At 33.1% G+C, this 12,405-nt stretch overlaps 1 protein-coding gene across 1 annotated transcript in view; it reads right to left on the bottom strand.

Annotated features, from left to right (window-relative positions):
* Window positions 1-5,037: 5,037 nt before the first annotated feature.
* The window catches only part of ptc (protein patched), a 56,610-nt gene continuing 49,242 nt past the window's right edge, over window positions 5,038-12,405 (bottom strand). Inside the window, exons 5-13 of the mRNA XM_077439088.1 lie at window positions 11,539-11,808; window positions 11,303-11,443; window positions 11,091-11,220; window positions 10,756-11,015; window positions 10,207-10,455; window positions 9,500-9,643; window positions 8,367-9,416; window positions 8,045-8,287; window positions 5,038-7,964 (exon numbers count right to left, since the gene is read on the bottom strand). Coding sequence (XP_077295214.1) covers window positions 7,317-7,964; window positions 8,045-8,287; window positions 8,367-9,416; window positions 9,500-9,643; window positions 10,207-10,455; window positions 10,756-11,015; window positions 11,091-11,220; window positions 11,303-11,443; window positions 11,539-11,808 — 3,135 coding nt within the window. The 3' untranslated portion in view covers window positions 5,038-7,316. The remainder of the gene's footprint in view (window positions 7,965-8,044; window positions 8,288-8,366; window positions 9,417-9,499; window positions 9,644-10,206; window positions 10,456-10,755; window positions 11,016-11,090; window positions 11,221-11,302; window positions 11,444-11,538; window positions 11,809-12,405) is intronic.

The following is a 12,405-nucleotide window of genomic DNA, read 5'->3' as shown; positions in this document are numbered from 1 at the left end:
TTTCTGTGCATCTATCGGCGTATTTTTTTTTAAATCGACCGTTAAATAAGCACGCTGGACTCGTTTTGTGGGTGTAAAAAAGAGGCGATTTTATAGATGTTTGGCGGCTCCTAGCTCATATAAAAAATAATTAATCAATAAAATAAAACGATAGATGCACCCCAATGGTGGATATCCATAGCATATTAAAAAATAATTTCTCTAGTGCCATAATTGAGGAAGGGAGAAGTATAGTACGTTTGTATGGACAAGGCGCTGCTGTCCAGCCCTCTTAACACGCTGCGTAAATTAACAATTATTGACTTAGAAATAGACTTAAGGTTTAATTATTTTTAAATATTTTAAATATAAGTTGTAAATTAATATTATTGTGTATAATTTATTGTGTTTTTACGTTCGCTTTAATATATTTTTTGATTTTTTGATCAAAAACTTTTTTTTTGAAATGGCTTCAAAAAAACCATTTCAGAAGATGTGAAAGTGGCCATTGCAACGCTTATTAGTGAAAAGACATATAGTTACAAACAAATTGCAAAAAAAATTCATGTTTCTCACCCTACCCCATATTGCACAATTGGTGCAATCGGGAGTTTCTCCAACTGCTACATTATACGACAAATGTGGGAGAAAACGAAAAACCACACCGCGAACGGATCGAAAAATCATCACCATAGCTTTGGAGACGTAAGGTGCCTAATAAAGGCATTCAAGCTATTCTGAACCAAGAGGTTATCGATATTTCCACAAGGACGGTGCAACGTAGATTTCATGAAGTTAACGTCAAGAGCCGAACTCCCATAAAAAAAACAAAATTGACACCAACGATGAAAAAAAAGCTCAGGAACATGCTGATGATTGGAAAAAGGTATTGTTTAAATATTAATATTAAACTAAAAAATACTTGATAACCTCCTATGTACTAATTTTTCATTCATTTTAGGTTTGTTTCTCTGTCGAAACAATTCTAAGGACAATGACAGATGTTGTCCAATACATCAGAAGACGACCTTCCGAGAAGCTGAGCGATGAATGCACCATTTAAACAACAAAATATAATACATCTGTATGGTGTGGTTCGTTATTAGCGGAAAAGGGGCTGGACCCATAAGGGGCTGGACCCGTACATTGGGCCAGGATCAATACAAAAAAATTTTGTTGAACTTATTTTTGCCTTATTTTGAATCAGATGGGATGGATGCACATAATTACATTTTTATGCAAGATGTCACACGGCCAAAATAATTAACAACTACCTGACCACAAAAATATTCGAATTTTGTTATGGCCAGGTAATTCACCGGATTTAATTAAATCCGATTGAAAATTGTTGGGGGTATTAAAAATTATTTTTATAACAGCCCTAATACTACGTTAGATAATTTAAAAGAAAAAAATAATAGTTACATGGAAAAATAGTTCAAAAATCAAAAAAACAATACAGTCATGCATAGAGATCAATTCGGTCTGTTATAACAAATAGGGGAGGGACAACTAAATATTAAGTTAATTACAGTTTTTTTTTGTAAATATTATTGATGAATATATTATGCGTGTATAATAAAAAGTTTTGTTTCATTTCCTGTTTTAAAATTTAACAAAATCGACAAAAAACGAGTTTTACGCTAGTGGTAAGAACTTCCAGTCATGGGTCTGTATGTGGTTGCGGTAAAAGTCGTAATTCTCGACCCGCTCCTTCCTGTGATTGGCTGCTCTTTGCGACTACTCTAGTATTGCCGTGCCCTGAATTAACTCGACTTTTACCTGATGAAATACTCCGACATATACTGTCTGGTTCGCATATAATTTCGGACGGTTAATGTTTATCTCCATTCCTTATATAATCATCAAAGTACTTAGGCAATAACTTATGATCTATCTAACTTATAAACAAAAGACAATGTACTATTATTTAGACTAATTCTAATACTCATCCATCCCAATTCATCTAACATATAACATTGTTTTAATTCTTGTATCGATTCCTTTGCGAAACCACCAGTTGAAATCGACGGGCAGAACACTAGGGTCATATAAATGCATTCAAATAAATTCGTAATAAAAAATAAATTTTATTTTTTATTTGTAACTAATCATATCTATTTATTTAAAGTTTGGACCATTTGAAATTTTCGATCGCAATTGAAACAACCGTCTGATCACATTTATTACGATTTGGTTGTTCTGTGTTGCCAATGAAATTATCAATTTAAAATAGTCACATTTAATACTGAAAATAAAAAAAAATTCCACACAAACTAATCCACAATACGCCATTTGCATCGATTTTTAATGTTGTGTAATATTTTGTGTGATTTTTATTAATGTTGTGTGATTTTTAATGTTGTGTAATTATGTAATAATATGCCTGTATTTGTACTTAATTTGCATTAAATTAGTTTCCGGTAATTACCGGCAAATTTTAAAATTTACCGGTACTCATCGATAGCGAACTTTTATCGATTTACCGGTATACCGGTATTGCAATCCCTAGTCACAACAAAAGTTGTATGTACATATTGTATGTACATGGCAAAAGATCCAGCCGACCATTACTCCACACGCCTTTAGATTCAACGACATAACGGCCACGAATAAAATTTACAATATTTATATAACAAAAAAACAAATAACATTGAATAGCGTTGTAAAAATTCGTATTAGAACGAAGAAAAACTGAATCAAGTAGACTCCAGCTGTGGTGTATCCTCATGTTATTGTTAATTGGTACGATTTAATTATTTCGACCAGTTTCTCTTTCATTTTTTCAAATATGGGAGTCACCGTTATCGATCACTGTAAAACCATGTCAATACAGGGGGTGAGTTTTGGCTTGGATTTCGATAGTAGAGATCGGGCGTGCTAGCGTTTTTTTTATACGAGCAAAACTATCTAAAAACACGTGCCACCTAACAGTATGTGCGTCTGGGCCCGTAAAACCCTAAAGCCTCATACCCCCGTATCGTAAAATCTCAAAGGTTACCAACATTAGACTAGTACTCGCGTGAAGACTTGGCAAAAAAAGTTCCAAGAATACACACACTATTTTATTCAAAAAAATTATACAGTTACAGTAGCGGTCCGAATCGAAATTAAAAATAATTCAAATGCCTATTATTATGGTGACTAATAATTTATTTTTATATAAGAATAAAAATTTTCACAGTTCATGTCAAAATAATTCTAATGCCTAACTCCGCTTTAACGAGCTCCACTCGCATCATTTCTCCAAGTTAATTCCATTGCTGATAAAAGCATTCAACTAATACATTGCTAACACTCTAACAGGTGTATTTAGAACTTTGCCAACAATCACATAGTTTAATTTCAGTCACAGCAAAGGTTTTTAAAATATATATTAATAACTATTATTAAAGTTTTCAAATTGAATCACATAAGATAACCCAAACACAGCCGTTGGTCACGCCAAATGACGTGTTGTCAACTTAAACTCCATACGAAGATGTGAGCCCGTTCCGATTCAGAAAACGAATGTTACAGAATAATAAACGAACCGATTTAAATAATAAAGGGCAATACTCATAACATTCCCGGTGGAATATCCAGTAAAACTGGAGACTGAATTTTTAAACACTTAATCGCCATAAGCGCACCGGTGCGCGCTCCTTCGCATTTAACCACTTAATCGCCAAGCGTTTTTAGAAACCAATACGATTATTTTATTATATGTGTTTACTGTCAACCTTTGACTCTTTACCTCTTGAATATATCACAAACTAACAAAAAATATTTACTTTTTTCAATTTCAGTAGTATCATAGGATATTTATAGATGTCACTGTGAAGAAACCAAAATTAATTTCGAGCCATAGCCATTAAAATACGAAGGCGCGCACACCGGTGTGCTTACGGCGATGGACGGGTTAAGGCTATGATTCGAAATTAACTTTGGTTTCTTCACATTGACATCTAAAAGTATCCTGTGATATTAATGAAATTGAAAAAATCAATATTTTTCGTTAGTTTGTGATATATTCAAGAGATTCAAGGGTTGGCACTAAACACATATGTATGTAATAAAATAATCGAATCGGTTTCTACAAACGCGTAAACTCCGAATGCGAATTTCAATTATTATGTACATATAATATTATGTACTCATTGACCTCGGGCCACCACCGTGAATCCGCCAGTGCAACTGGCAACCCTGAAAACCTATAAACCTGGTATAGGTCTGTTACAGAGAGTTGGCGCGAACAAATGCGCTTGTGTTGTGTCGGTGAATAGGTGTATAGCATGCTGTCACACTGCATTCAATAATAAAAAGACGCTCTGTTCCTTTCGTGCGCTTTTGTGAGTGCGCGAACGCGCCAACTCTCGGTAACAGACCTATACTGTTAATAAAAAAATATTCTGTTGATAATGAATGGATAAAACATTCTATTGAATTTCGAAATCATAAACTTTTATTATAAATATTTTGGCATGTTTTTTGTACATATAATTATGACGTTCATATTTTGAATTACATACTTAGTACTTCGGGTTTGATTGATATGCTTAACTGTGTATATTTATTAATCTGCGAAAGAACAATATGCAAATATCCGCCATTCCACGATTTACCGAGTTCTTGAGCGCTCTCTTATATAAAAATAATTATGAAATTTTGTTTGTTTGTGTCGTTATGTCGTTGATCTACATACATAATTTCCATATAATGGCGTGTGGATCAAGTCGGCTGGATCTTTTGTCGTGGATTTACACATAATCGTCAGACCATATGTCCGTGAAGGTTTTTTCGTGATCACCTAACCAAAAATTGTCATCCTATAATTAAAATTTAAAATTTTAGATGGTAAGATCTTTTGTCGGCTGGATCTTCTGCCATAGATGTACAGTCGTTGGGCCATAAGTTTATAGAGCTTTTGTCGTAGAACGAGATAAATGTTTTTTTCATTCTGGCTTTCATCTTTACATTATAATATTTTGCAAGATAAAATGAAACATTGATAGACCTGATCATTTGTAGTCGAATACTTAAATAGTAAAAAGAGAAATAAAAAAAATAACTCATGTATAGTTCCATAATTTATGGATATATTTTATTAATCATTTCTTTCGTATTATATTTAACATTAAATTACAATACTTAAATTGGCATAGCTTACTACTAATATAATATATATTTCAGAGGTATTTGACTCGGATGATTTACACAACACGGTAAGTACAAACCGGAATAATATTACATAAATTCAATCACTGGAAGTCAGTCTTAGCAAAAATTAAGTATGAAAAACGTGACTATCAAACTTGGGCAGAAAATGAAATTGAATTATTGAAAGATTCCCCATCAAATTTTGTATACAAAATTAATGACAATATTGTGAATTTTGACTTGAAATACATATATATAAATTTAAATACCCAATATTATAAAATACATGTGGTAACCAACTTATATAAAAAAATGTCATGAAAATTGCAAGCAATTTGTTTATTTTGATAGTCCTTACTTCGTGAATTAATTAATAAGGTGACGATATAGTGATAAATTAATGTACTTCCACGTGCAATGTATAATATCAAATTAGATACATAAAAAGACAAACTCACACATTCAGATCCAACTTGCATACATTTTACAATTTACAATCATTGCAAGCCAAAATACTTTTTGGCTTTCTTTATGTTTATTTTCATATATGGAATATTAAATAATTCATGTAATCTGGAGGTGTTCGATGCGTATAATTCACATTTAAAAATTAAAAGAATCTTAAATACAATCTTGTTCATATTTAAAATGCACAAGTTTATAAGTTGAAAACAAATATACTCTAAATATATTTATGTTGTGTACACTAGTATCAAAAATTAGCCGAACTTGTACTTTGCAATAAAATGATAAACCCGATATATCATCAGTCTAACAATATTGAATGCGGGGTTAATTTTCAAAATAATATATTTAACTACAGTTAAAGCAAAAAAAAGAAATGTTTTAATATAAAATAATACGGAATAATAGCAAAATAAAATTTTAATTTAATGTTGCATATACACATAATAGGAACAAGAACATTTGATATTCTAAAAGGCAGTCTGATGAAAATGCTCAACATACATATTTGCATTATAAACATTTGTACAAATTCTGAAATTTCCATTTGTAACTTTTATTATTTGAAATATTCCATGAAATATACAAATAGCAAAAATTTACATTAATAACATGGGTTTGTATTCATCTTGATACGAAACTATTTCGTCTTACTTTAAATGATTAGGTAAAATACTGATCAGTAAGTCAGTAACGCGCTAATATATTACACTCCAAATTTAAGATGATTTTTCCATAGAATACTTAAGATTGTAAAATATGTAATTACAACTCTCTTTTAATATAAATATCTTGACGTCACAATAAATAAAAGTAAATAATTACAATATATGACATACACAAAAATTCTAAACCTAAACAATAAGAATAAAGATAAATAAGTGCCAATTTGTACTGTCACTAGGTATTCGCATCCGAATAGAATAGAGTAAATTTTGAATTAAACAAAACAAAAATGTCACTATGCTATAATCTCAAAATGATAAGTATGGTGGTAGTGTATATGTCTACCGTTTCATATATATATTACACTAAAAATAATACAGTCGGCTGTTAAAAAACTAAAAATATTATAAAATAATTCTCAATTTGGCAGGGATTTTAGGGAAATGTTAAAAGAAATCATAAAAATTAAATATAATATCTTGAATGTTCATGTTTACATATGTATGTGTAAATGAGTGTGCATGTGTGAGTGTATGTACTGTTTGAGTGTATTTACTGTTTCGTTTCGTATGTAAAAATAGATATGCTGCACTGTCGACTTAAAATCAATCTTCGTACAGGAAAATTAATCTTAAATGATCATTTACAATTAAAATATTTACCTTAAAATAAATGCAATAAATAATATCCACAAATCAGGCGTAGCCATTGGCAATTATAATTATTATCTTACTAAACAGTTATAATGACTATTAATGCAATTTACAATGAAAAAATATTTCTATACACAAAATGATGTTCAGTTCTTCCTTAAAATATTATTTTATTATTTTTTTGTAAAAATTAAGTCAAACTACCGATTAACATCAAATTATTAATGAATCTATATTGTTATATTATAACAATATCTAAAAAAAAAAAAAAATAGTTTACTCGTCACTGTCGCCCAAATAAATATAATATATAATCACTCACTTTAAATTTTCTTAAAATATATTGAGTATTAAATAGTCATTTAGTTCAAGAATTACTTCACAACCTAAGTGTCTGTACAATACAAGGAAAATTTAATGTCTTGAAGTGTCACTTTCATGACCAGAGTCTCTTCCTTCTCTGTAAGAATCTCTAACATCTCTATGCCTTTCCTTGTCTCTATCTTTCTCTCTATCTCTCCTGTCTCTATAACCGTCTCGATCGCGGTCTCGAGACCTTTCTCTATCTTTATCCCTCTCTCGGCCGTCTCGATCGTAGTAACTGTCTCTATCTCTGTCGTGATAGTCCCTATCGCGCTCCTTGTCTCGGTCATGATATGCATCCCTTGAATGACATCTATAATGACTTCTTCTCGAGTGACATCTATCTCCGTTCGACAATGGCGTGTGAACTTCCACTTTAATATTTGCTGTTGCAGTGACTTTAGTTGTGATGCCGCCAACCGAAGACACGGTAGGGGTTGATCTTCCAGAGCCGGAAGTTGCATCTGTATTGTACGTTGTAGTTTCGACAACCACTTCTGGTTGCACGACAATGGATTGCATTGATGAATGATGGGAATGTGATGAATGACACGACGGTGGCTCTTCTGTTATTGTGGTGAGAGATGGAGGTCGTATACGATGATGAGGTGCGGAAGACGCAACAGTGCGTCTCACACGCACTGGAGAAGACTCCGGCGATGGTGTTGATATTCGATCGGGATTATCCAATGGAATTACCTGAAAATGTAGAATATGAAATTTAATTCCAATAACTGATAAAATAAGTTATTGATTGAACTGAATTGTTTGATATTTACCTCAGCAGCTGGTCCCACTAATGATAGCAACACGGGAAAGAAGAGTAGTCCATTCACAAGACCAATGGCAATGAGAGTCAAAAGTATGCTGAAGAAATAGCGGACGATGAAGTTGAAGTCTGAAGTGATTAACATTATTACAGCAAGCAAGGTAGTAAGAGCACCGTGTACAACAGGAGCAAACATGTGCTCCAAAGCTAGTCGGATTCTTCTATCACGTCCGCCAATCGATGTGACAAAGCTCTGGAATAAGTCACAAAAAAATTCAAGAATAGTGCAAATGGAAAATATTAAATTAGTTTACATGCAATTGAATACTTACGAGACATATATGGACGGTAAAATGTACTCCAATTCCCACTGCAGCGATGATCAATACAGCTGGTATTGCTGACAGTTTTATGTTCAGTAATGCCATAGCTCCAAGAAGTTGAAGAACCATCGCAGCCAGCGCCAGTATGACTAGTATAGCAGCCCAAATATTCAACAGCAATATTCCAACGACGATAAGTACAGCTCCCAGTGCACACGCTAACGCCAAAGTCAACAATGGCCTTAAATGTATGTACTGTTCCCAAAAAATGAATGGAATTCCAGATGGAAAGTTTGCAAGTCCATTTCCTTCAAACTTTGTGCATATATCCCGCACTGAACTTATTAGAGATTTTATAATTTCAGTGTTCGTCAGCCCTCGTAAGTAAAACGGCAATTGTGTATACGTCAACGGAAGAGACTTTGGTATTTTCAAATCGAAATCTTGTCTAGAACTAAACCACTGCTTAGGTGTGGGTTTTAAATTTGCCTGCGATGAACCATATGCCACGGCATCATTGCTGGCCCAAGCTGAAAGATAGTTGTAAAAAGCCTTTGGATTTATAATTCCTTCAGAGTCGACAAGTTTGATGCGGGTGATGAGAGTCTTGTCTGTGGGATTATCGACGTGACCCGTTTGCACCAAGAGTTTGTAAGCCAATATCGCTTCTTCACTGGCATTTGCATACCACTTTTCTTGGGTTATTCTTCCGCTTGCGAAATCTCTATCAAAAGACTTCTGCAGCTCAATCAACCAATCTCTGAAAAGCGATAGCCAAAATTCGGGCAAACCACCATTATCGTTCTTCACAATGTTCGGTATTCGAACAAAAGCTTCGTGATACTCATGCAACAACTTTTGATTAGTAGGATATTCAAAGTTTCCTTTCGTTATAGCGTACATACTATAAAATCCGAAATATTTCCCTTGAAGGGATAAAAAGTTGTACTCGTTGGTGTTTTGTGGCACAATATCGGTAAGTTCAAGTCCATCGGTGACTTTTGCAACACCCATTAAACTTACGATCAATACGGAGATTAGAGTCAACATTGATATCACCTACAAATAAAAAAATAAAGATATATATTTTAAACCAATATTGAAACAAAAATAAAAAGGGAATAGAAAGAAAATAAACATACCTTAATGGAAGGTTTCAGAATGAATGGCGCATAATGGTCATGAGCAAATTTAGAAAGACTAAGACTGAAACACATGGAGTCTACGTTATTGAAATCGCTTCCTTCAGGATCCAAAGGTTGCTTTGTAGTATCACTCCATTTTTCCTAAAAAAATAAAAAAAAATAAAAGTTAAATACATAAATTAAAACAAATAAGAGGAAATAGAAAATGTGTGAAATTAGGATGGAGTGCCATTTTGGGGGAATTAATGCCATTTTCATATCTAAAATGCCTGAAGAAAAAGATCTTTGATCTGTGTCTTGCCAGTGCGATACTTGGGCATTGAATGCTACATGCTTGGCATAACCAGGAGAGATAGAAACGGAATGTGGATTTATATGAAAAAGGTAGTTGATGTAATCATGAAGGTAAAGATATTGAAATGGCAATGGGCGAATCACGTAGTTTGAAGAACGGACGATAGATGGAAGAAAGAAGTGATCGAATGGTACTCGAGAGAATGTAAAAGGGTGCAAGGAAGACCGCAAGGGAGATGGGTGGATGAAATCAGTAAAATGTGTGAGATGGGATAGATAAAAGTTGCCCATAACAGAGACAAATGAAAGCATGTTGAGGAGGCCTTCATCCAGCAGTGGATGGCGAATGGCTGTAAACTATGGTGATGATGAAATCAAAGGCAAATATATATATATATATGTATTCTTACCTTATCTACAACAGTGACTGTATGCGATCTATCAGGTGGAAGTGCTCTAGTAACTGTTTGCATCTTCTTCGGCTTTCCGTCTCGATCGTTGTTTATCTGTTTGCAGCACGATTGCGGGTTCGGTCCTTTAGGTAAAATACAACACAACACGTCTGATCTTTGTGCTTTCCTTCTGTGCATGTCTATCGATATCATTGCAGGGTATACTAGCAGCATCGACGCCAAATTGAATAGTAACAAGATTGCCGCCTATAAATAAATAAAACAATAAATTAAAATGCCAAATTCAAAAAACTTCCCGATTAAAAATATAAAACGATATAAGTTATAATACTTACTAGAAAAAAATATATTTCCAGTTTAAATGTTAGCATGAAAATATATATGTATATAAAATAGTTGTTAGTTATATATTAAATATATATAATATAAGGTTACATGCTTTATTTTCTATAATATATTAAATTTAAAAAATCGCACTTGTTAGTAAAAATAAATTTAAAAACTCACACCGTGCATTCTCAAAATAAATAAAATCTCATATCTCACCTGTAATGAAAATACACGCAGTGCCGGAATAGGAATGAGAGCAGCGGCAAAAAATGCACAGACGTTGCTCAAAGATGCCTGCAATACGCTGAGACCAGTAGTTCTCAAAACGGCTTGAGTTCTTTCTTCACATCGGTCGTTATTTCTGTCATCTGAAGATGTTTTGGCATAGGCGTGAGTAAGTAAGAACATGTCATCCACACCAAGACCGAGTGCAAGGAATGGAATTATCTGCATAGTAGATGCATTAAATGGTATTCCTGTAAAAAATCATTACAAAAATTAGATTTCAAATAATAACTATTATAATAATTAAATTTGATTCCTATATATACCTAATAAAGCACAAAAGCCAAGACCGGCAGCAACAGTTACTGATAATAATACCACTCCAGCAATACCAACTCCAGCTTGAGATTTAACTGAATCTTGCCACTGCACTAATGATGCAGCAACATACAGAAGCTAAAAACAAATTAAAGACATTTAGAATGGAATAGATATAGTATGATAAAATAGCATATATAAAAAAGGTCAGTTCGCTTACAATGCAGACATATCCTACGGCTATTTTTGGAATTGATAAAGTTGTAAATTTGCCAAGGATATCGTTTAATGTCGATGTTGAAAATGCAAGAAAATCATAAGATTCATATTTCGTTTCAGTCTTAACAAATCGTTCAATTTCCTGCAAAAAAAATGAAAATTTAGAATCAAAATAAATTAATGCTTTATTTATTTATATGATGTGAGAATAAAATACATATGTAGAATCATTCTAACCTTTGAAAATTCCCGTTGCCAAGCGTCTATTACAGCAGCTGCTTTTTTTGGTGTCCATTCAATATTGTGAACTCTGTAATCACCAAGCCAATAATCGAACATTTCTTTCTCAGTCATGAGTTGCACAACGGTTTGAAGAGCCCGGGCTTTCTTCAAATGTCCAGTCTGATTGTGTTCACCTCCACCGACGATCAACTCTTCCGGCCAGTGCATGTACTTAGTGGCGAAGCCGTAACAGCCTCCAGATAATTCCGCACCGACATCAGGTGGCTGGAAAATCAAACAAAGCATACCTATTAATAATGTTTTTAAAAATCACTCACGTTGCAGTGCTGACATAATCTTTAACTCGGGGCTCATTTTTCCGTCTCAAATAAAACCTGCTGTAATTGAGTAATCCTAGATAAGAAACTTTTTTTTTTAAGCTGTCCCCAAGACATTTCATTATTCTTTTACAATGGGTTTTGAGGATAAGAGAGACGGTCCTTCGATTACATTTCACGCAGGGATATTAAACCTTTAATTTATTAAGTTATATGAAAGTATGTATGTACATAGTTCGATCTAATAGAACCAACTCAAATGAAAAATCATACCATCTTATATTTCATAGCTATCATTGTTTTGAAATAATAAAAAAATAATCATATAAATTCCATAGCATATTTTATAATTCACAAGTGCATATCTATTACATAAAAACTATTACAATTTTTATATTTTCCCATGATGCCATTTCGGGTTGCCCCTGCACGACACCTATTATTAAAATTGTACATGTACATATGTATAAATTTTAAAATCATATTCAAATAGTGGTGACATTAGTGGGTCGATGTGGAACCGTTTAAACAATGAAATCAGAAA

This window comes from Arctopsyche grandis, chromosome 10 (genome assembly GCF_051622035.1).
Source record: "Arctopsyche grandis isolate Sample6627 chromosome 10, ASM5162203v2, whole genome shotgun sequence".
In the NCBI taxonomy this organism is placed as follows: domain Eukaryota; kingdom Metazoa; phylum Arthropoda; class Insecta; order Trichoptera; family Hydropsychidae; genus Arctopsyche; species Arctopsyche grandis.
This window is presented reverse-complemented; position numbering and strand designations above follow the sequence as displayed.